The 23448-nt window shown below is 39.2% G+C and overlaps 3 protein-coding genes across 8 annotated transcripts; 2 read left to right on the top strand and 1 right to left on the bottom strand.

Moving 5' to 3' along the window:
* Window positions 1–359: 359 nt before the first annotated feature.
* On the top strand, window positions 360–7075 carry LOC125242224 (outer dense fiber protein 3-like). Its single transcript, XM_048150958.1, has 6 exons — window positions 360–493; window positions 3900–4101; window positions 5051–5326; window positions 5525–5624; window positions 5911–6031; window positions 6435–7075. The coding sequence occupies exons 1-5, from the start codon at window positions 475–477 to the stop codon at window positions 5995–5997; spliced, it is 684 nt and encodes a 227-aa protein (XP_048006915.1). The 5' UTR covers window positions 360–474; the 3' UTR covers window positions 5998–6031; window positions 6435–7075.
* Window positions 7076–7262: 187 nt separating this feature from the next.
* On the bottom strand, window positions 7263–11135 carry LOC125240602 (39S ribosomal protein L54, mitochondrial). Its single transcript, XM_048148564.1, has 3 exons — window positions 10919–11135; window positions 10450–10595; window positions 7263–8101 (listed from the first exon to the last, which is right to left on the bottom strand). The coding sequence occupies exons 1-3, from the start codon at window positions 11034–11036 to the stop codon at window positions 7940–7942; spliced, it is 426 nt and encodes a 141-aa protein (XP_048004521.1). The 5' UTR covers window positions 11037–11135; the 3' UTR covers window positions 7263–7939.
* A 1562-nt stretch (window positions 11136–12697) lies between these two features.
* Window positions 12698–22778, top strand: LOC125241542 (nematocyst expressed protein 4-like). 6 transcript variants are annotated; one of them, XM_048150098.1, is made up of 6 exons: window positions 12698–12852; window positions 15649–15763; window positions 16505–16588; window positions 17598–17828; window positions 18139–18177; window positions 21281–22778. In XM_048150098.1, the coding sequence occupies exons 2-6, from the start codon at window positions 15658–15660 to the stop codon at window positions 21340–21342; spliced, it is 522 nt and encodes a 173-aa protein (XP_048006055.1). In that variant the 5' UTR covers window positions 12698–12852; window positions 15649–15657; the 3' UTR covers window positions 21343–22778. The 6 variants fall into 6 exon arrangements, with proteins under 6 accessions (XP_048006055.1, XP_048006065.1, XP_048006032.1 ...); XM_048150108.1 differs by having other exon boundaries at window positions 12706–12852; window positions 15635–15763; XM_048150075.1 differs by lacking the exon at window positions 12698–12852 and adding an exon at window positions 12939–13095.
* Window positions 22779–23448: the final 670 nt, after the last annotated feature.

Below are 23448 nucleotides of genomic sequence, written 5' to 3'. Positions count from 1 at the left end.
TACTGACAGACTTGTTTGACAGAGTATAGGTATATACATTGGTGTATAATACGAGTCGTAAATGAGTAACCGGTCAAAACGTCCTTAACGCAAGCGGTAAAGTGGGACATTTTGCTCTAAAATGACACATAATAATGGTAAATTTGATTCGTCTCACCGACGATAATAACCAATAGACGTATAGTTTCATTAATTACCGAAATATGTAGAAGGCGATCAATTGGCCTTATTTCAGGCGATTCGCCTCACCCTCAGCTCAGCGAGTCCAGTAGACTCCAGCCTTTAACCTGCATGCAGGTTAATAGATTCTGTCAAAATTGTCGTCATCATCGCTTGACGCACGGCTCACTTGTTTCGTGGCCTTCCGAAATATGTCATCCCAGTCAAAATTGTAGTGTAAAATATCCGAAAAAATTATTCATGTTACAAAATTTTAGTTCAGTGTTTCAATAGTTGTGGGTTTTATTTATCAAAATGTCTAAAAAACCGTTAGGTAAGTAACGTGAAGAGTTCTTCGTTAAGTTGGTACACAGCCGGTACAGTCGTCATCAGATTACCTACATTTGAGCAGCCAAGCATAAACATACATTAAATGGTAATACAGAGTAGGCAGAACAAATAAAACTGTTCAAGTTTCAGTCCCCCTTTAGCAACTGAGCAGCCAATGTGTTCAAAACTATCATTTTTAGGGTTTCGTATTAGAATACAGTCTGACCTGACAAAAAGATCAGTATTACGCTTATAACTAACAGATAGCGACTTTAGGTAGGTACTTTATAAATGAATGACTAATGGCTCTTCGACAATACAGGCATTGATGGTCGATTATAGATTGCGCTAAAAAAATTGTTGGCAATGTAGCCCTCCAGACAATCGCTGTCGTCGCTCGTAAGCGCCCATTATGGTCGATGTTGTAGAGGACGAGCTATTGCACCCCTCAGCCGGTGCTACATTGGCTACGGTGTAGCACTCCCGCCTGGGACATATTTAGAAAGAAGTTATAACCTAATATTATAGTTCTTTTGCAGAAGCATGAGGCGCCTTTAATTCTATTAGCATGCCTTATCTTATGGAAAATCCAAACATGTATAAGGCAGCGTTCCCACTTAAGCGTCGTGAGTCTCGGGGCGCGCAGGGGACGTCTCCGCCACGCCGCCTGAATGTAATTCAAAAAAACCGGTCAAGTGCGAGTCGGACTCGCCCACCGAGGGTTCCGTACAAACTTTCAAACTCCCCAGTTAAAATATTCTCATGTTTTCACATAACTCTAACGACTTGACTAGAAGACGAAAGTATAGGTACTAATGAGCATTATTGTGTATAGCGCCATCTCTCGGTGAATTCGCTAACTAATTTCCGCGACCATAGTATGTTGGTTTTTAACCGTCGCCTCATATCTCAAGAAGGACGGTTATCAAGTCGTCTGTATGTTTTTTTTTTTTTTATTTTTATGTTTGTTCCTCGATATCTCCGTCGTTCCTGGACCGATTTTGAAAATTTTTTTTTTGATTGAATGTATATACATACAGATTGGTCCCATTTTTCTCAGAACCCAGTTCTGATGATGGGATCCTGGAGAAATCGAGGGAACTCCTCAAATCTGAAAGGCATACATATGGTGATTTTTGTGTTAATAAAGGAACAGCATGCATTTAGGTACGGAACAGTGACATTTGGTGCAGTGGAACTGCTGATGATGGCCAGAACGGAACTCTTCAAATCTGAACGGCACGCTTATAGTGACTTGGGTATTTTTATACGAACAGCATGCACTTTCGTACAGAACAGTGACATTTGGTGCAGTGGAATTTCTGATGATGGTCAGAACCGAACTCCTCAAATCTGAACGGCACGCTTATAGTGACTTTGGTATTTTTATAAGAACAGCATGCACTTTCGTCCAGAACAGTGACATTTGGTGCAGTGGAACTGCTGATGATGGCCAGAACCAAACTCCTCAAATCTGAACGGCACGCTTATAGTGACTTTGCCATTTTTATAAGAACAGCATGCACTTTCGTCCAGAACAGTGACATTTGGTGCAGTGGAATTTCTGATGATGGTCAGAACCGAACTCCTCAAATCTGAACGGCACGCTTATAGTGACTTTGGTATTTTTATAAGAACATCATGCACTTTCGTTCAGAACAGTGACATTTGGTGCAGTGGAACTGCTGATGATGGCCAGAACCAAACTCCTCAAATCTGAACGGCACGCTTATAGTGACTTTGCCATTTTTATAAGAACAGCATGCACTTTCATCCAGAACAGTGACATTTGGTGCAGTGGAATTTCTGATGATGGTCAGAACCGAACTCCTCAAATCTGAACGGCATACTTATAGTGACTTTGGTATTTTTATAAGAACAGCATGCACTTTCGTCCAGAACAGTGACATTTGGTGCAGTGGAACTGCTGATGATGGCCAGAACCAAACTCCTCAAACCTGAACGGCACACTCATAGTGACTTTGGTATTTTTGTAAGAAAAGCATGCATTTAAGTTCAGAACAGTGACATTTATTTAGTTATGTTTGTTAAGCATATGTTTTGAAGTCAAAGTTTGTCAAGCTTCGATTTCTTATAATATAATCGGATTCATGAGGAATTGAGGAAACTCCTCAAACCTTAACGTTATACGTATTATATTCATTTGTGTTTCCATCTAATAATTAAAGCATTAAAAGCAGTTTTAAAAAATACTTACACATTTCTACATAATCCAACATTCGCAAGTAGCTTTCACCAGAACCCGAAAGGCGACGGTTTTTTTTTTCTTAAAAATTATTCAGGGATTATTCTTTGTAATGTTAACCGATTTAAACAATTTTTACTTTATTGGAAAGAAGATAATTTATGTAACATCTCGTATAATTTTTATATTATTAATTTGAAGTACTATATACATCCGCAAAGGTGGGTAAATTAAAAGTAAAAATCTGAAAAGTTTTTTGTGAATAAAAAAAAAGTTTTCAAGATACAAACACGATTATATTTTTCCTGTAATATTTAGCATAAAATCAATGTTTCCTAAAATTTTCATAATTTTTCGTTGGTAAACTTCGGAGATAAGGGGGGGGGAACGGTATTTTTTTTTACATTTTCCTTCAAAATTCTTTTTTTTTCCACAACAAAAAAAATATAAAAAATAGTTTATTTACGTTCAATTTGAGCTCTTTCTAACGATACCCCACTTGACCTAGTAACTTGAAATTTACAGTTTGCCCCCCTTTCATTTTGGCCATTTTCTACAATTAAAATTAATAAATTTAAAAAAATTATACCTTCTATTTGTAGAGGTTCACAATGTTCACAACTATTCCAAAGTTCAAGTTGATAGCATTAGTAGTTCTCGAGATATTTAGGAATGTGACAGACGGACAGACAGACGGACAGAGTCGCACCATAAGGGTTCCTGTTGTACCTTTTTGGTACGGAACCCTAACAACGTCTCCTGAATACATTTTGTATAGGAAGGACGTAAGACGCGCCCCCAGGCGCGGACGTCCGTTCCGCACCTCAGGACATGCGTGTGTGGCCGGTCCCTTAGGGGATCGGCGAATATTCGTGATGCCATCTCTCGCTATCCTACGGAAATGAAAGAGATATATGCCATCGAGAACGTTCGCCGAATATCCAATTTGTGTGGATGCAGATACAGCATTATGTTAGAGCTCTACAGCAATTAGCTCATATAAGTATCAGAGTAATTTCCTCGATAAAGCAGAAGTTCGTATTTCGTACATCTGAGAGTAAGAAGTAGGTACCTACATTAAAACTAGACATGTCAAGGATTCGTACTGTTCGTAGCCGAATAGCAATGATGCAGTTTTATCCTTTATGCAGTGAGAATCCCTGTGAATGCATAACGACAATGTTGATGATACTTAACTCCACAGGGCCGGGGCCCGGCGCCTACATGCTGCCGACGACGGTCGGGTTCCCGATGCACGACCCGTCGCGCGACCGCGCGCCCATGTACTCGTTCGGCACGCGAGCAGACTGCCGCGTCAAGGCCATCGGCCCGGGCCCCAGCTACCGAATCGACCGGGTCACGCGCGACGGTGTCGTCTCCTCACCTAATTGGAGCTTCGGGTCCAGGTTAGTTTCGCCTTTTTGCTATCGGTACCGTTATACATCCGTACTCGTATAACATGTATGCTCGCTAATCGCGAGCCCATGTACTCGTCCGGCATGCGCGCGGACTGCCGCGTCAAGGCCATATCGGCCCAGGACCCAGTTACCGCATCGACCGGGTCACGCGCGATGGAGTTGTTTCCTCGCCTAATTGGAGCTTCGGGTCCAGTTTAGTGTCGCCTTCTTGCTATCGGCACCGTTAATACCGTTATACATCCTATCTAATAAAACCTATACTCAAAATTCTCGGTGTCACTCGCTCTACAGACGACAAAATTCGACACAATCAAAGAAGCGAGCAGATTGTAGGTACATACTTGAGAACTTGGGGGTCTTTCAACGTCTCGGCATCAACACATTCACTTCCAACGTTTTTCGTAGCGTACATTCGTAGATCCTGGCGTTTTGTAGAGGAAAGCGACTACGAACATAGAGCGGAATTTACTTTAGGTACTGGCTTTCAGACATTATCGCTAAGTACCCATGTTACGAGGCTAGACCTGTCGTCCTGACATATTTAGGGCTCACTGTACTAGCGTACTTTGACAATAAGGTTAATTAATATCTATAGGTCGGCCATATAAACCGACGAGCACTATAAAGTCACATGCTACCTAATCTAAGTACCTATAGACTCGTATAATCCGTTATTCGCGTTCATTTTATCCGGAAAACCTGTGATTATTAAAGTAAACTACACTTACATCGACATCGACAGTTTTTCTTCTGTAAGGCCGATAGTCCAGTATCATATGTTTATCATAGAAATATGATCATAGGTCTGTCTGCCTCCCTTTTTCTCCAACGTGAAGAAGAAGGACGGCATGTTGCCTTATGATCATATTTCTATGATAAACATATGATAGTGGACTATCGGCCTAAGTTCGGTCACTGATACCTGTGTGTATTACAGATTCCCAGTTCGATCCACGCTCCGCACGCCAGGCCCGGGCGCCCACGCACCCGAGCGCTGCCCGCCGCAGACAGCCAGAGCCCCGCAGTACTCAATGGGCGCGCGACTCGGCTACGCCCTGAAGCGGATGGTGCCTGCGCCCAACGCCTACGCGCTACGCCTGGGCCCCGGCACGCCCGCCTGGTCCATGGCCCCGCGCTCCGGCTACAACCTCAAATCCAAATCGCCGGGACCCGCCGTTTACTTCCAGCAGAATACCGATGTTTACAAGAATAGGTCAGTCCTTGGCGTAGTAACTAGAAGGATACCCTTCATTCTACTTACCTGCGTGCTATCATCATCATCGTCGTCATTGTATACTTGAATCGCCCACCACTATAGCCTACCTTAAAAATCACTTTCGTTGTAATCGTGTGGAGCGAACACAGACTTATGACGGAGCAAGAAATTATGACGAAAATGTTTGTGTTGCAGGCAACCTATTTACTCGCTGGGTGCGCGGTTGGGCTTCCAGAACCGCCTCAAGACTCCTGGACCTGCGGCCTATCCACCCAACCTCTACAACACTAAGAAGGTAATTATGCACTACTTGAAAACCTACATCTTATTTAGAAGAGTTACAGGCCAATTCTGATTATTTAATTTCGATCTGCCTTAAATATGGATATGATCTGATGTCAATGAGAGTTGATCGAATAAACCAGTACTGTTACATTCAAAATAATATTCCCATGGGACTTGAGTTTCCGGTATGGTGACATATACCTGATGTTGCACTGTAAAATTGTTATTAACTTGGCACATTCCGTTGACACTCTGTCACGATTCTTTTATTCATATAAATAACAAATACGTTTCAGAATCCATACTCGTACTCATTCGGCATCCACCACGGAGCTTATGCGCCACCTATGATCGTCAAAGAAGACACCATGGACTGTCTGTGAAAAGTAGTCGTGGGGAGACAACTGCTACGAAAATGTAAGTGACGACTATAATTCTCTTAGGATTTGAAAGTTAATTCAGATTTGGAATATATGCTACACAAATAATAATGCCTACAACTTATCTACTTGTTATTATCTATATCAAATTATCCGTACAATTATTTGTAATAGCCAGCGCAGTGCATAAAGTTATTCTTGCTTGGCTAGTGGTTTGTGCTTTGTCTGATGTGGTTTGATTTTATAAGATGTATATACAAGGCCGCGTAGGTAGCAATACCTACCTACTCATATCTCATATGTTACTGTTGACTTAATACGAAAGAGTGACAGAGACGCTAGTCGTTCGCTGTCGAAGCGCAAGCGATTGTCATCTTGGCTAGGTCAGCTACGCAAAAAGAGAAAGAAAGAAAGAACTTAGTTAACTTTCTTATTTTCAGAAATTGTTGAACCGGCTGAGTTCGTCATGCGACGCTGGGTCTTCTTTTCATGTTCCATACCTACCACGGCAGTAGGTACTTGCCAGAAAGTACATAATACTTGGGTACCAAAATGTAAAGAGGAAGACCATATCAGCTGAGAAGAGAAATACCTAACTATTACAAAGGATTGAAATAATACCCACACTATTTCTTCTTTTTTCAGAATTTAGTTCAATGAAACAAATTTCAATATTACCTAATGTTGAATGCAATTCCATTGACATGCACGTTTTGGCTAATATGAAAATCGAATATATTGTGGAATTGATTTTATTAGGTACCTACCTATCCTAAATGATCTAGAAATGGTGATTGTGACCGTGAGCTGCTGTTGAAAAAACTCCGGAGCCTTAAGAAAGTATATTCGGAAACAGCATCTTCATTTTAAAAGGGTAGTTAACGTTTCTCTAAACTCTTTGAAAACGCAATTTTTTGTGCAGAGCAAGACGTGGCAAATTGTAACACTGTTAATGGAATTGTAAAACTTCGGTTTGTACAGTGAAAGTGGTTGGTTTCCAAAATTATCATGTTGTTTGTTTTTGGAAAATGTTCTTGTGATATAAAAATGTGAAAAAGTAAATATAAAATGTTGATATTAATGAAACTTTTCATTGCGATTGCAGTAGTAATATAGTATCATGGATTAATATAGGTAAGTTTGTTTACCTAATAGGTAGTTTTTTGTGCTACTGTTGAAGATAACAAGGGAACGTTAGTGATTTAATAACATTTGAGCTATATTAGCTTTTATATTCTTGAGTGTGAGTCTGTAATTAATAGACAACATTTAAAAACTAACATTTTATTTACACTTCCTACTTAAAAACTAGGCATTTGTCCAGTCTCCTAAACGAAAACACAAAAAATCGCTTCTGATACCTATCAATACGATTTACTTGTTGAAAATATTTTGTCTATTAGAGAAATTCTCTATAAACAGGGCCAGCACATCACTGGCGCGACAGTATCTCGCTGCGATAATTGACGCGTCTTTTTCTAACTGTAGTTATGATATAAGGACGGGTAGTCTGTTGAGGTGAGATAATGTCGCGCCAATCGTGTGCTAGCCCTGTTACAAATTCAACACTAAGAACACTATAACTTTGGCCTTCCGTTGATGTTGTACGCTGTGTAAAGCATTACATTCAATGGAGACAACAGCAAATATGATGTCTGCAATGTGTTCACGTCTCAAAATATTGAATTACAGACGTGCGAAAAGATTTTCCTTCGTATTCTTACGGAAACGTACGGACGTGTCATGCTATTTCAATCAGTCTCAGTACTCTCAGTACAAGACGTACTGACAATGTGTGAATTAGCATGACAAATACGAACGTTTCTGGAAAAATACGAAAGAAGGAAGGAAAATTTTGGTGCTCAAGTGGCCTAACAGCAGACACCACACTAAAACAGCAAGGCCTATTAACAGTGTTATACAGAGAGTTTGTATTTTATAAAATCTAAAACTTGCGCAGCGACCGTAGCTTGTTGTTGCGGCGCATGCCGGCGGCGCGCACGCGCAGCCAGTAGGCCTTCGTGTCGGGGTCCAGCGACTCCAGCGGCGGCGCGGGGCCTGTGTGCAGCTCCCACAGCCAGTCGGGGTACTCGCTATCTGGTCCCAGCTGCAAGGAGTATTTATTTTTTTATTATTATTAGGAGCCTGTTATGTCCCACTGCTGGGCAAAGGCCTCCCCCCTCTTTTTCCAATCTTCCCGATCTCGGGCAGTTTCGGGCCAGTTGTTAAGGAAGCAATCCAAGTCGTCCCGCCATCGCCGGCGGGGTCTGCCGGATCCTCGCGTTAGGCCGGGTTGCCACTCTGTGGCAATCTTAGCCCACAGCCCACTCGGCATGCGGCAGACGTGTCCAGCCCAGTCCCACTTTAGCTTGGCCGCTTTCCGAGCCACATCGACAATTTTTGTCTTGGAGCGCAGCGCAGTGTTCCGGATACGATCCATTAATTTTACGCCTAATATGCTGCGCTCCATAGCTCGCTGGCAAACCCCGAGTTTGGACCTCTGACCTCTGACTCTGACCTCTGCAAGGAGTATTAACTCATGAAAATGTTTTTTTATTCAAATAATTACCTATAATTATGTAGACTAAGAGCCCAGCACGGGAAGCATGGTCGCGCGATAGACGCTAAAATATCAGGCCGTCCCTATCGCACTTACTAATAGTGCGATAGGGACGACCTGCTATTTTCATTTTTAGGGTTCCGTACCAAAAAGGTACAACAGGAACCCTTATGGTGCGACTCTGTCCGTCTGTCTGTCCGTCTGTCACATTCCTAAATATCTCGAGAACTACTAATGCTATCAACTTGAAATTTGGAATGGTTATGAACATTGTAAACCTCTACAAATAGAAAGTGTAAAATTTTTAAATATATTAATTTTATTTGTAGAAAATGGCCAAAATGAAAGGGGGGCAAACTGTAAATTTCAAGTTACTAGGTCAAGTGGGGTATCGTTGGAAAGAGCTCAAATTGAACGTAAATAAGCTATTTTTTATAATTTTTTTGTTGTGGAAAAAAAAAGAATTTTGAAGGAAAATGTAAAAAAAAATACCGTTCCCCCCCCCTTATCTCCGAAGTTTACCAACGAAAAATTATGAAAATTTTAGTAAACATTGGTTTTATGCTAAATATTACAGGAAAAATATAATCGTGTTTGTATTTTGAATACTTTTTTTTAATTCACAAAAAACTTTTCAGATTTTTACTTTCAATTTACCCACCCTTGCGGATGTATATCGTACTTCAAATTAATACGAGATGTTACGTAAACCATCTTCTCATCAATAAAGTAAAACCTGTTTAAATCGGTTAACATTTTAAAGAATTATCCCTGAAAAACCAGGTCGCGCAAATTAGTTAGCAAATTGACCGGGAGATGGCGCTATACACAATAATACTCATTAGTGCCAATATGAGATTATTTTTACTAGGTAGTTTGAAAGAAAGTTTGTACGGAACCCTCGGTGGGCGAGTCCGACTCGCACTTGGGCGGGTTTTTTTTTAGTGCAGGTGCCGTAGCCGAATGGCATGGCGACGCGAAACAAAAAACGCGAAAGGTAGTCGGCTCTGTCGCGCCAATACGCAAGAGCAATAGAGATAGATATCTACGAGCGTTTCGTTTCGTGAGCGTTTGTGCCATTCGGCTACGTACCCAGAGCTGACAGACCTTCCTCATTTTCTCAAGGATGAAACTTTGGGATAATGTAGAGAATTGTAGAGTTAGTATCGTTGTTTAATATCTGCATATAAGGTAATTCAGCCAAACGGAATTTTTTTTGCTACAAGGTTTTTTTAATAACTACTAATTTTCCTTAAATTCTCAAGGTTAATTTTATATATGTATTAGAAAATACTGTTAAGAATTGATAATCATCATTCCCTGACCATTTCTGCCGGCCATAACTTTTTTTTTTTCCTTCTTTTACCAGACACTTGAAGTCTTTCCAACTTACGTTAATCTCTCAAGCTATGGCAGGGGCACACCAAACCGGTATCACACCTCGGACACTGGCAATCAAATATATTGAAAGAGGCGCATTCCTAGCACACAGTCTTAGCTCGTGAACGCGTACTATGCTTGTGTGAGTGAAATATGACAGATCGACTGTTCGTGTTTTTGACAGGCGGTAACTGTGAGGTTAGTAACCGAGAGGGGGTGGGCGGCACTTTCAGCGGGGAGCGGGAGTGGCCATACTGTATGATAGTACTCTTTATTATACTGTACCGGTGTTACCAATCCTGACTGTATTAAAATATTAATGGACTATGGAAGTTCATATAAAATAAATAGGATAGTCTGTTAACACTTTAACCACCATAGTCCAATATATAAAAGACACAATATCCAGCTCATTTCACCGAGGTCTTCATATAACTTTGCACTACCCCGGTGACATGAGCATGTCTTGGTGAAAAATTTCAAAGTGGTTAAAAGGTTAAAACTATTTAGCATACCTTAGGGTCTTCTCCTGTGGTATAGATATTGGCTCCACATACTTGAGTGACAAGTTTCTGTGGATCTGTTTCCACTGGGAGTTCACGCTTTTCCATGGTACCTAGCTTGCCTAACTTCTTCTTGCCTTTGCCTAACCCCATTACACCTGAAAAAACATTGCTTTAGATAATCTAGGTCTTGTTCAACTGCTTATTTTATAGTATCAGAATCAGACTAGGTTATTTATATATTACAGGAACAACAAAAATAAACATACCTAAACCAAGTACGTAATAAAGAAATAGCAGTTTCAAGTTACTCAATGTCTACAGAAGGTAAGAGTGTGTAGGTACTGAAAGTTCATAAGATTTTTATACGAGTAAGACTATGCGACTAAGATAACTTCTACATAATGGTTTTTTCCTATCTATAATTCTATATACATGGCTATCTAAATAAAATATTGAATGTGTAAGGACTTTGTAATACCTCCAGCGGCTGATGTTGTTTTCTTGGCAGCGGCAAACATTGGTGCCGCGCTGTGCATGGCACGTACGTCCACCGTGACTGGCACTGCCAGCAGTCGTCCATATAGGACGCGGTACATTACTAATATTTAATTATTGTTATAAGAAATACAATACGATAATAAACGGGATGCAGGGTTAGTTTAGTAAATTTGAGGTTACAAGATTTTTGACATTGACGTTATTGTGGATGTTTAGATATTACGTAAAAACTGAAAACCGTATTGCATTGTAACACAAATAATCTAATTGTAGCTGTATTTGCCCATATTTTCATGCGAAATCTCAAACCAGCGAAACATCCAAATTAAATGTCTATAACCCTGCCAAAACCATCAAGAGAATTTTATTAGGAACATTAATACATTGTAACCAGAAAGTTTACGAAAAGAGATTTTGAACGTACTTCGAAACGTTTGGATATCACTTAGTTCTTTTTAATATATATGTGCATAGCTGGGCACCGTTAATCAAATAGTTAACTTCGATAATCGTTAATCCGTTACTTAAAAAGTTAACTTCGTTAATCGTTAAAGCGATACATTTCGGTAGATTTAACGGAAGTTAAAGTTAATCGATAATCCGTTAACACGTCATAAAAATAGGACTTCACTGTAGGTATTATGTATTTGTATTTACTCAGTATCCACCAAAAACCATTAAAACCTGTGACGCCAATCGGTAAAAAACCGAAATGTAATAATTACGGTCTCTTCGGGCTTTTACCGCCGTTGGTTGGCTAAATCCTAGGTTTTACTTCGGATTGGTAATTATTGGGTCATTCATGCGGTCGCGATCGTGGTGCGTCGGTTCTTAAGATTGAGATTTGAGATGACAACTCGATGCTGTGGGCCACGATAACTTGGTAGAGTAATCTAAGGCCCGCGCCGGACTCTAACTCGATTCGTCGGTTGTGCGATTTGTCTGTCATGGCTGATGATTGCACTCTATTCCCAGGTTAGTGATCGATCTAGCACGCCTAATTAAGATTTAGAAGATCTCGAATAAGTGATCCAAAGTCGCCAATTGGTCTTTAGACTGTTTACAACCGACGGATCTGCTTTTACCGATAAATCCTAGGTTTTGCCGTACTACGGGCTTTTAAAGTAGCAGTGAAAAAAAAAATGAAAATGAAATATTTATTTTTCAAGTAGGCATATTACAATGCGCATATGAACGTCAAATAAAGCTACGCCGGCTCTAACCCTACGCCTCAGCCTCGAGAAGATTTCAGTCCCCTCTCAGTTGGGAGGGGGGTATCCACTATGGGACCGGCAAGAAACTCGGCGGGCAATTTAATTCTTTTCAAAACATTACATCTTATAATTAACATGCAGTTAGGACGTGGTTTTTGCGGCGCAGCGAGCCGCTTGGGGTTCTGGATTAACGATTAACGGACTCGATGAAATTTAACGGAAGTTAACGAATCCGTTAACATTTTTTAAAGTTAACTTAAAAGTTAATCCGTTAACCGAAATGTTAACTTCGTTAATTAACGATTAACGGATTAACGAGTTAATGCCCAGCTATGTATATGTGTACACATATTGCATTATCCTGTAGGGTATCATTTTGCTATGTACCTAGTGTAAAATCTGTACACCAACATGAGAGCAATAAAAATTCTATTCTATTCTATTCTATTTATTTTATTGACGACTAATAGATCACTCGAAGATAGTTTTTGAACGTCTTCGGGTGGTCACTGTCACTGTCACAAATATTTTAATTGTCAAGAGATATCAAACTAAATGTCAGATTGTGATTTCGCGAACAACAATCCATATTAGTGAGCACAGTAAATTATTTGTCGGTAGCAGGGAGTTGCGTTGCGATAAGCGAACAATTTATTTGTTCGCTGGCATATCGCTCGCAAACGCCAAATTATTTGTAAAGGTAAGCCCTCTATCAACATTTACAGGAAGCGAAGTATACATTCTTGTTTAGATACGAGTGGATTGTGTGTTTTCCCTATGACGCGGTAAGTCCCGCGGTGACTAATCTCGATTAGTTTATCTCGTTGTTTGCCGTCGCGGTATCATGTGGAGTTCAGATTCTGCAGAGGACGACTACGATATATTAAGCGACATGTCTCACGACCACGACCACGACGACGACAACATTTTCCACCATTTCAAGGTGAGCAGACAACTGTAAGGTCGCACTGTAATCCAGTTCGTTGTCGATTGTTCTGTTTCACTAAACTTGGAGCATTGTTCATGACTATTGTCTAGAATGAGAATTCTAGAGACCATAGTTTGCTTATTTAGCCAAAGTTTGTTTATTTTTATACAAGTTTTCTGGCAAGAATATGTGCTTGATGTGACTAAACAAGCGGAATCAGTAGTAATAAATTTATAGACTTTTCATACCCCCTTTACTGGATATTATTCCATATATGGTCATTATATATTCAATTTCATTGATAGTAATTCGAGTTCAAATTTAGAAATAGACAAATACACAGTAGTATAGTAATGTAAACTTTTGTTCAAAACAGGATGAAATATTTGGATATAAGGGACTTTTTGCATGTTACAAGGCCAATGATAAGGATTCCACCAGAATTTCAATCTGATATGCCATTGCATACTGCACAATCCATCAGAAATCTCATAGTCCCTGATCAAACATGGGTTAGTTTGAGGAATCTATTCTATGGTTCAATTTATTGCTCCTGTTATATTGTTTTCATTTTATCCAATCCAATATCAGATGTAGGACCAACATCCTATATAATATTAAAGCCAGCATCATCCTTTTTTTTTCTTACTTTTTATCAAGCCTTTGACATCCTTCCCACTTCTGACATTGGATCAGATATATAATGTGGATACACTGTTACAGGAAACTTTCGGTATATTGTAATAAATAGTAGTGTTGAAATAAGCAGTGGTGGATTAAGATATAGTAAGTAGTTAATGAGAAGGCTGTAGTTTGATGTATTACAGGTCAAGTTGTAAGCAATATTTTGTGAGACAGTATTACTTATTCTATTATTATCTTTGACCGTAAATTTTGTCTTCATACAAATTTAGGATTTGTTTTTCGAAATGGTGGCAGTTCCATTAAAATCATAAATCATGTGACAGAACCACTAGTGTTTCAATCCTGTGTAAAATAAAATTAATGTTGTGTTTCATCATAAACAAATTGACTTCATCTAACATGTACTAAAGCTACAATATTCATATCAGCAACATTGTAATGAAAAATAGATTATCTTTTCATTAAAAATATTTATTACGTTGACACAGTTAACACTTGGCATAATATATGTAGTAATAGTTATTGAATCAAAATACATTGTCGTGTATTTTATTTGCTATTTAGGATGTATGTAAGTACAATTGGACACTATCCGAGCTCTCTTATAAAAAATACTTAAAACTTAAGCAAATATACAGTAATAGCGTGAATAATATTGTCAGGCGCAGGTTTGTTTTCGATATGAATGCCTCAGTTATACATACATATATCACAGACTATTAATAAGTTACTAACGTAATAGATCCTTCACTTGCCCACAAAACGACAGATACGTACACTTTATTTAACTAATACTAACAAGTTACTATGTAAAACTCAGAAGAATAGTACGAGTAGGTACATGCCACTTGATTACACGGGCGGGCGGCCACATGTTACCTCGAGGCAACAGCTAGCGATAGGTACATATCGCACGACCGCGAGCCAGTAACGTTTGCAGGCTTGCATATATGTAGTTACGATTGGAAAGTGATATGGCCTGCTTTTACTGCATTCATAATTTACGTAGTGTTAAACATAGCTACAAGTATATACATAAATGATGTCAGTCGGTCGACCTGTCATTAATATAAGGATACCGTACATACAAATAAGTAGGTATGGCTTGAATACCTACAATAGGATACTTAATAACTCGCACAATCGTTTATATTACACAATTCTGCTAAAATAATCAAGTGTCTACTTCAAATAGTAACATACCTAATCGTCAAATTGTCGTTATAATTTATTTGTAAGTATATACGTCATTCGCTCTCATGATAACGAAAATAATGCCCTGGTTATACTAGCTTGCAATCTAAATAGAATGGATTAGGGTAGGTAGCTAGGTAGATAGAAAAGAGACACTGTAGTTGTAGCCTCGTGTATGCCGTCTTTACCAAATCCGTTACCAAGTAGGTAACAGATCTGTACTAATAGACAGACAAATGCGAAGTTGAATATGAATTCCTGGTGCCAAATTCGCGCGTGCCGGATATTTCATTTGACAATCTCTACTGCCTACGTCTATTAGTTTAGATATCACAATAGTTAGGTATGTACCTAAAGTACCGGCCAGTAATATGACTAAGCGACGTATGTTCGTTTATATGTAGATGGCATATTTTACTAGTATTTTTGTACAAATTCAGGATGTTTACTAAAATAAAATATGGTGAATTACAATAGACCTAGTATATTACTAAAAAACTGTAATAAAAAAATACCATGCAATTTATGCTTTATTCAGAAAACCTATTTATGAAAAAACCATCCGCTCAATTTTTTTCATTTTAGCACAAAGGACTACTACTAGACTAACTAAAGTAGTGAGGTAAAAACATGAATATGATATATTATTGGCCGGTACTGTTCCTGCGTGGTACCTACCTACCACAGTATGCCACCATTTTGATTATGATTGTAGTGGACTGTTTGCAGAATCGAGCGATGAGCACGGGCACGCTCCTGCTGGCGCTGGCGCTGCTGGCGCTGCTGGTGGCGCTGGTGGCCTGCTGCTGCCGCCGGCGCAAGACGCAGGGGCAGGTGCTGTCGCGTAAGTACCACCTGTGTCTCAATATCAGTACAGCTAAGAGTTGAGCATTAGCACTCTCTTGCTGGTGCTTCTGGCGCTGCTGGTGGCGCTAGTGGCCTGCTGCTTCCGCCGGCGCAAGACGCAGGGGCAGGTGCTGTCGCGTAAGTACTGCCTTAACAGTTTCGCAACTAAGAACCTGCATGGTGGGCACTTGTAAACTTTGCTCTTGTGCCGGTTCTCGCGATACAAGCGGGCGATTATAAATTACGACTAGTTTCTGACGCAGTGCGCCATTTTTCGTCTGGTGGAGAATGTGTTAATACATATAATCCCATATCCACCTCTACTGTAAATATGTTATACCTAAAGTTTATCCAAGCTTCGAAGGCCGCAAAAATATCTGGCAGGAGTCTGTATGCGTATGCATAGGTACATATGACGAGTTGTGTTTCTACTCTCATTATGACTTTAACCTATATTGTGGGTGAATGAACTTGATTATCACCAATGGCTATGGTAACATCCTTCTGGCTCTCTCTTTAAATCCTGTTTTATAACTATTTAATAAGCTCTTGCTAAAGAGTGCATCGTAGTAGTACTCCGTAGAAAGGTACCTACAGTAGTAGGTAATTATAATAAACTACGCATCTTTTGTCCTCTGGCGGGAGTGGCGGGACGGAATAACAACAAGAAATTGTTGATAAACCTTTGAGAGACGTCGCGTGTTGATAGTAATAATAATTTATTGGTGTTGACTTGCAGCCCCACCTCCCGCGCCGCCAGGGCCCCTGCAAGCCGTGCAAGCGCCCTACCCACAGCAGCAATACGTGCCTGCGCCCTACCCTGGTGAGTACTTGTACCGTACGCTGTACGCTTACGCTCTGGGGATTGGTGCCCCGTTAAGTAACGATTTTAAGAAAAAAAAAAACCTGTTTTGCTGGCTATGAACTGGTTGGCCTTAGGGCGCCCTAATTATACGATCTATCAAATAAATACATATGTGTGCCAGGCAAGTATGGTCGCGCTATAAATGATAAAAGATCAGACCGTCCCTACCACTGTTTGTAAGTGCGATAGGGACGGCCAGATGTTTTATCATTTATCGCGCGACCATACTTGCCTGCCTGTGCAGTTTACAACACTAAGGACAACTTTAAGAAAGTGATGATCATGTTATTCATGTGTGAATGGATAGCTGGATAGGACAGAGGTATCTTAAAAAACAAAATTTAAAGATATATTATGTGAATTATGTCTGTTATGAAAATGGCCTAATTTATGGTTCCTGTGCGAAATTTATTTTATTCTTAGACGTTACTTGACCTTGCACTTTTATAGTACAATTTAGCACCAATATTGTTAAATTAAAGCCATGACATGCTTGAGTGAGCGCGAACTATTCTTGTCTATGACAAATCCAAGCGGTAACGATAAGGCCGTTACGCATTATTACTCGATTCGTAATCTGTGACGAGTACTCGAGTACAATGCTTAAAATGTTTGTAATTTCTTAGGTCATTAGGTATACACACCTGATAGATATATAATGATATTTAATTATTTATTTATTCTTCTGTGGCCATGCCCCAATTATACTCGTGATAAAAAAAAGTTTAAAAATTACACAAAACTAAAGAGAGAGATGAGATTGCTTGACTTTGACCCTTTGGTGGCTGAGGTTAGTAAGCGCATTCAATTGGGTTTGGGGCGCATTTGGAAAGCTAGGAAAAGTTTTGTCCGAAGTCCAAAATCCCTAGAAATCAATGTACTCTTTTTGCGTTCCAATATTTTTATTCACACACGGCCCAATCTGCTACAAAATATGTAGTTACAATGTGAATTTATATCGTTCCAGTTGCTACATCATACCCTACACAATCAGCCGCTCCCTACCCGGCGGCCGCCCCGTATCCGGCCGTGGCGCCGTACCCGGCGACGGCGGGCCCGATGCCGGTGCCGGGCGGCGGCTATCCGGCGCCGTTCCCGGCCCCGTATCCCAGCGCGACTCCGTACCCGGCCGGTCCGTTCCCACAGCCGTTGCCAGACGCTCACTACCCCTCCGCACCTAGCGCGCCAGAGGCTCATGGTGAGTATACTTTATACCAATAACACTTTACGTCTCGCGACGGAACTGCTAGGTACCTACACCAACAGATCGGGCGTCTAGACGAGGGTACAATCCTTTGCGATCCGATATCGAAACGCTTTGTGTCTATCTCTATACGCATACGCGAAGCATAAGCGATTGAAATTTTGAAGGGAGTCTACCTACTCTTTTTTTTTATTGACAACTTTTACGAACCAAAATAATTGTCTGATAAATAATTTAGAAAAATAATATCACTATTAAAATGTTTAAGTGTTTTAACGTATACTTGACGAGGTTATTTGCGCAGCGTTCTTTGGCGTGCCGCCGCCGGGCTGGATGCCGCCAGGTGAAGTCTTGCTCTAATTTGCACTTGTCTCTAGAAGACGATGACTGAGAATAAGCTTTTTGAGATCTGCTTTTTATTCCCAGAAATACAGAACCGACCAACTTTAAGTATTGACCTCATAGAGGAACGTAAAAGACTGATAACCAAATTGATTCCATGTCAAGCAGAAAGGTCTGCGAACGAGGCTATTAAGAATAGATCACATTTTGAAAATGTGATTAAGTTTATTTTTATTGCTGTAGTTATAGGGAGGCCTAAAGGCTCATATAGTGGAAATGTTCGTTGTTCTCGAGTAGTCTTAGTAAGTACTAAGTAGTAGCTCAGTTGGCAGAATATGGACTACTAATCCAGTGTCGTGAGTTCAAACCCAGCTAAGACAAATAATTTTACCAGTGTTCAATTTATTTTACCTTAGTCTGGCAAATGGCTAGACTTAGATAGTATATGAATGGAAGATATTTACCTAATCGCGTGTAAAGAGAGACTATGACACAGTCAAAACACACGCATACAGATATCAAACTGTTAGCGTTGTTTTAAATGTATAATTCAAATCTCCATACTATCCTAGTATCTGTGCGTCTCCAGTCATTATTTATTGGCTTCACCTTTCAAAATTTAGAGAGATTCTCAGGTGGTCCCATTCCCATTTTCACCAGGTCAGGATCATAAAGAAACCGTAGGACATTTTGAATATTGGTAACCAATAGGTAATTAAATCATCTATTTTGTCATTTGAACTCTGGGATTAAAAAATATGCTATAGGCGGCACTTAGCTTATACGTATTGTTTGTGCAAGTGAATGGCACGATTATTTCCCTAGTGCATGCCGTTGTAAAGCCTCCTGCACGTTACAATAGTCGTTAGTCAATGATATTTCATATTTATATTAATTATGTTAGACCCTTTCTATTAATTGAGATTTTGAAGCTTTAGATTAGGCGATGATAACAAGTCCAATGAGTAGTTTTTTTGAAAGGCACTCTTACCTCCTCGCGCCCTGTACGATATTAGAATGTATTTACCTACCCTAACATACAACACCTAAAAGTGCTAACAGATAATCGTTTACGTCGCTTCGCGTCGCGTCGTTCGAAGCAGTCGCTTACTATATGCGAAAGAAATCGTCAGTAAAGTACATGAATATTTCGTAGATGTGTTTGACCTGGTGTCCAAGTCTGTGGTGAGCTTGGGGCCCGCGCCGGTGCCCCCGCCGCGCCGCGCGCCCGCGGGCCGCTCACAGCCCCCTTGACACTGCGTAATCGGTGCTTATGTGACGTCATTGTCAGTATATTGTTTTATTTTTGTATAGTATTATTATTAAATACAAAAACATTGTAATACGAAGTTTGTTTTAGTACTATACATATGTATACTGTATTGTAGGTAGATATGTCAAATAGGTACATACATATATAATAATACTAGCTTTTGCTTTTTGCTCGCGTTAGAAAGAGACAAAAAGTTGCCTATGTCACTCTCCATCCTAAAATATCACGTCAATTCGTCGCTCCATTTTGCCATGAAAGACGGACAAACAAACAGAAACACACATTTTCCCATTTATAATATTAGTACGGATAGCATGGATGAAATATGTTTGCCCGACGATTAGATGAATTTTCGTTTGACCGACAAGTCCGACAACCAACTTTTACAGGTTTCTGAAACAAATAGTTCTGGGAAATAAAATGTCGATCAAACATGTTTCGAAGTTGTGGAAGGCATATTAGGTAGTCGAAGTTTAAAGACAGGTGACTATTAGGTAATAGGGATTGAAATTGTAATTTTAACCACTATGTTAGTTACTCACATAGATTTAGAATTATTAAACTAGATTGTGGAGTTAGGTCAAAAAGTGTGTCCACATGAGAGGTCATTGTTTGGGCTGGTGTCCCTCTCGCACTTACTGACAATGTCAACATTATTCAGTGACGTCATCACTGTCATACATTGGGGATACCAGTCAATTTTCAAAGTTACTACCAAATCTACTAAAACGCAATTGAAGGTATTTTTTAATTATACAAATCTTTGATTTATTGGCATCAAAATAATTACATTATAATTATTTTCCAATTCTTTGAAATATATCGAAACCCTAGTTTGAATATAACACTAAAATAATATAAGAAGTTATAAAGTCAGATAATATACAGATAAAAATACTACTACTATGGTAACCTCATTAACACTGGCAACACGTGCGAGAGGGACACCAGCCCAAACAATACCCTCTCATGTGGACCGTTTTCGCTAGTCTGATACAATCGACTTTCTGTTTCAGTGATAAGGTTCAATTTCGTATGGCAAAAAATGTGATTAAGCTGTCCCCTGTAAAAAGGTCTTTGGTTACTCATAACTTTCTCCGTCTAGGCACTGTATTTTTTATTAACATAATTTTGATCCAGATATGACTTCATTTAATAAAACGAAGTCATTACTTTACAGTGAAGGGAAAACAATCGCAGAGTAATTAGTAATTAACCAGAACAACTAATAATTTAGTAAGCCGTTTTTGACGCAATTCCTTAGTAATAGAAGCGAATTGATTTAAAATTTACATTCAAAAACGCTTAATATAACACTAATGGGGGATACGTCTTTAGCAGTGTTGTACAGTCTGATAAAGGGTATTTTGGCAATTTAAAGCAAATGATAAACTTAGTTTATTTTCCTTTTACTGCATGTTATGCTTGCGTGTGTAACTTAACTAGCAAGACCCTTCGTGTGGTGAGTCCAGTATCTTCTTTAACTTGTCTTTTGTTGCACGAGTAGTTTGATGTAGACTGTTAAAGACGCCTTTGATTAATTTATTAATGTGTAGCTATTGTATTGACAGATATAAGTAGGTAAGATTATTAAAATTTTAAAAGCGATATGTAACCAGCAGGTAGACCAAAAATAACTTATATTATGGTTAAAATTAAAACTATGGATACGTAGGTACATATGAGGCCCACATTATTTATTTTTATTAGAAATCCAAATTTGTTAGATTTTAGTTTAGCATTTGTTGGCTCCATGTGTAGGTACTCAGACTCACCGTTATTACATATACCTAATATACCGTAATATACTTAAACGTAATTTTATACGCAGTACTGCCGCCGTCGTACGAGCAGGCGACGGGGACCAAGAACCCTCCGTACCCCATGCACTGAGCGGCGCCGCCAGCTCACCATCGCGTCAGTGCCACCCGAGACACGTCCTCCCGTTTCAAGACTCTCTTTACAGGGATTTTCTTTAGAGATTACTTATTTTTTTATTCTTTGTATCCAGCTGATTGAGTTGAAATGTACCTGAATAGGACAGTAGCGTAAGTCTGGTTTTAGAATTAAACATGCATCAACAGTACGTTTCGCGAAAGCATTACGTATTGAAGGCTGCTATAGCACTTCAGTATTCTGTTGCTCGAAGAGTGGGGGGATTATAGTGCTGCATCGTGCAGCTAAATCAATGAATTGAGTTGCTGCAAAAAGTAGTATTAAGAATTGGAGTAGCTTAATAAATCCCTTCATTTACCATGCTGCTAAGCTACGATTCTGAATGTATGTACCTATTTTTTCAAAGTCTATGGGGATACATATTTTGTATAGGTAATTGTAGTATTTTATAGTGTAATTATTATTTTGGAGTGTATCGATCTAATGAGGGGATCGCCTAATGCTCAACGTATGTCTTGAAACCGGAGCAGCCGCTGAGAGCGCGGCACAACTGAACAAATGTGATTTTATAAGAATTAATCAATGTGTTAAGTAAGAATTTATATAATTTTAGTTTTTTACTTATTTACGTGATTATTGTTATCGGTCACTATTTAAAACACGAGAACAAATTGGCTATCAGCATGGCTAAAGTATAATCGACGTCAATGATATGTATGTTTATGCTTTTGTCTTTGACGCCGACCGTATATTTGGAGTAGGTACTTATGTAAAGGGAGTCAAGATGTCAAGACTGATTAGAAATGTAGAGTTTGACGCCAAACTGCCAGCGTGTTTGTAAATACTGGCCCGTAGCAACGAGCATCGAGTCACAAACTCACATGACTGCACACAGTGCCGCTTCATTTCTTAAGTTTTAATATTTTTTCACGAACGTCTAAACCTACTAACTAAGGCATCTTAGGCGTTTTCTAAGAAATCTAAGGGGACGAAATTCTGGGGTCTTACCTAAGACGTCATATAAATATAACCCTTTAGGTCGAAGCGGCTCTGTGGAAACCCTTCCTATACTGCCTCTATATTAATGTTACAAGAGATTATTTCTTCGGATGTCTAAATGGTATGCAATTGTAAATAATATGTATGAATAGTCTAAACAATATTTCCTGTGTATTAGCCAGTTACGAGTCTGACACATACCTCTTATAACTCAAGTCTACCAATTTATACTAGTCGATGTAAACTGAACTCTGTGTATTGCAGATAATAACGAATATTGTGTTTTAAGCACCTAAGTATAAATTAATATTCGTATACAATATGTATGTGCCAGTTAAACAAGTATGCATTAAGGTCTTCAGAATTCTGTTACGAATTGTATATGGTAAATTGCCAGTAACAGGCCAGCATCCAATAACTGGCTGCTCTATATTAAAAAAAAAACCGGTCAAGTGCGAGTCGGACTCGCTCACCGAGGGTTCCGTACAAACTTTCAATAGTTGAATCATCAAAATGTTATTCATAGAACTCTACAGATTTTACTAAATCCTTCAAGACTCAATTTCCCATATAACAAGTAATATTTTAATATACAATTTTATTGGTAGACAACGTCCAAATAAAATCAAGACTAGGCTTCAATAGTTTACGACTTACGACATGTCGCAACGACGCTCCTGAACCGACCTCATTATATCAGGAAAAACGCGATGTAGGAAATGAGCGTTCAACGTACAGCGACATCTATCGGCAAATTGAGTAAACTAATGCGCGCGAGCTAGTATGGAAGATGATTTTTATGGAATAATTGTTTATTGCGTGAACCGATTTTAACCATTTTGCCTCTATTTGAAAGCAGGTAATTTCATTGTTATTTTGTTAAAAAATACAGGTACAATAAACACCCGCAAGGGTGTTGAAATTGAAAATGTAAATCTGAAAGGTTTTTTATAAATAAATAAAAAAGTTTTCAAGATACGTGTACGATTTTATTTTTCCTGTAATATTCATTATAATACCCATGTTTGGTGAAAATTTCATACATTTATGTTGGTAAACTTCGGAGATAGGGGGGGGGGAACGGTATTTTTTTTTACATTTTCC

This window comes from Leguminivora glycinivorella, chromosome 2, assembly GCF_023078275.1.
Source record: "Leguminivora glycinivorella isolate SPB_JAAS2020 chromosome 2, LegGlyc_1.1, whole genome shotgun sequence".
Lineage (NCBI taxonomy): Eukaryota > Metazoa > Arthropoda > Insecta > Lepidoptera > Tortricidae > Leguminivora > Leguminivora glycinivorella.
This window is presented reverse-complemented; position numbering and strand designations above follow the sequence as displayed.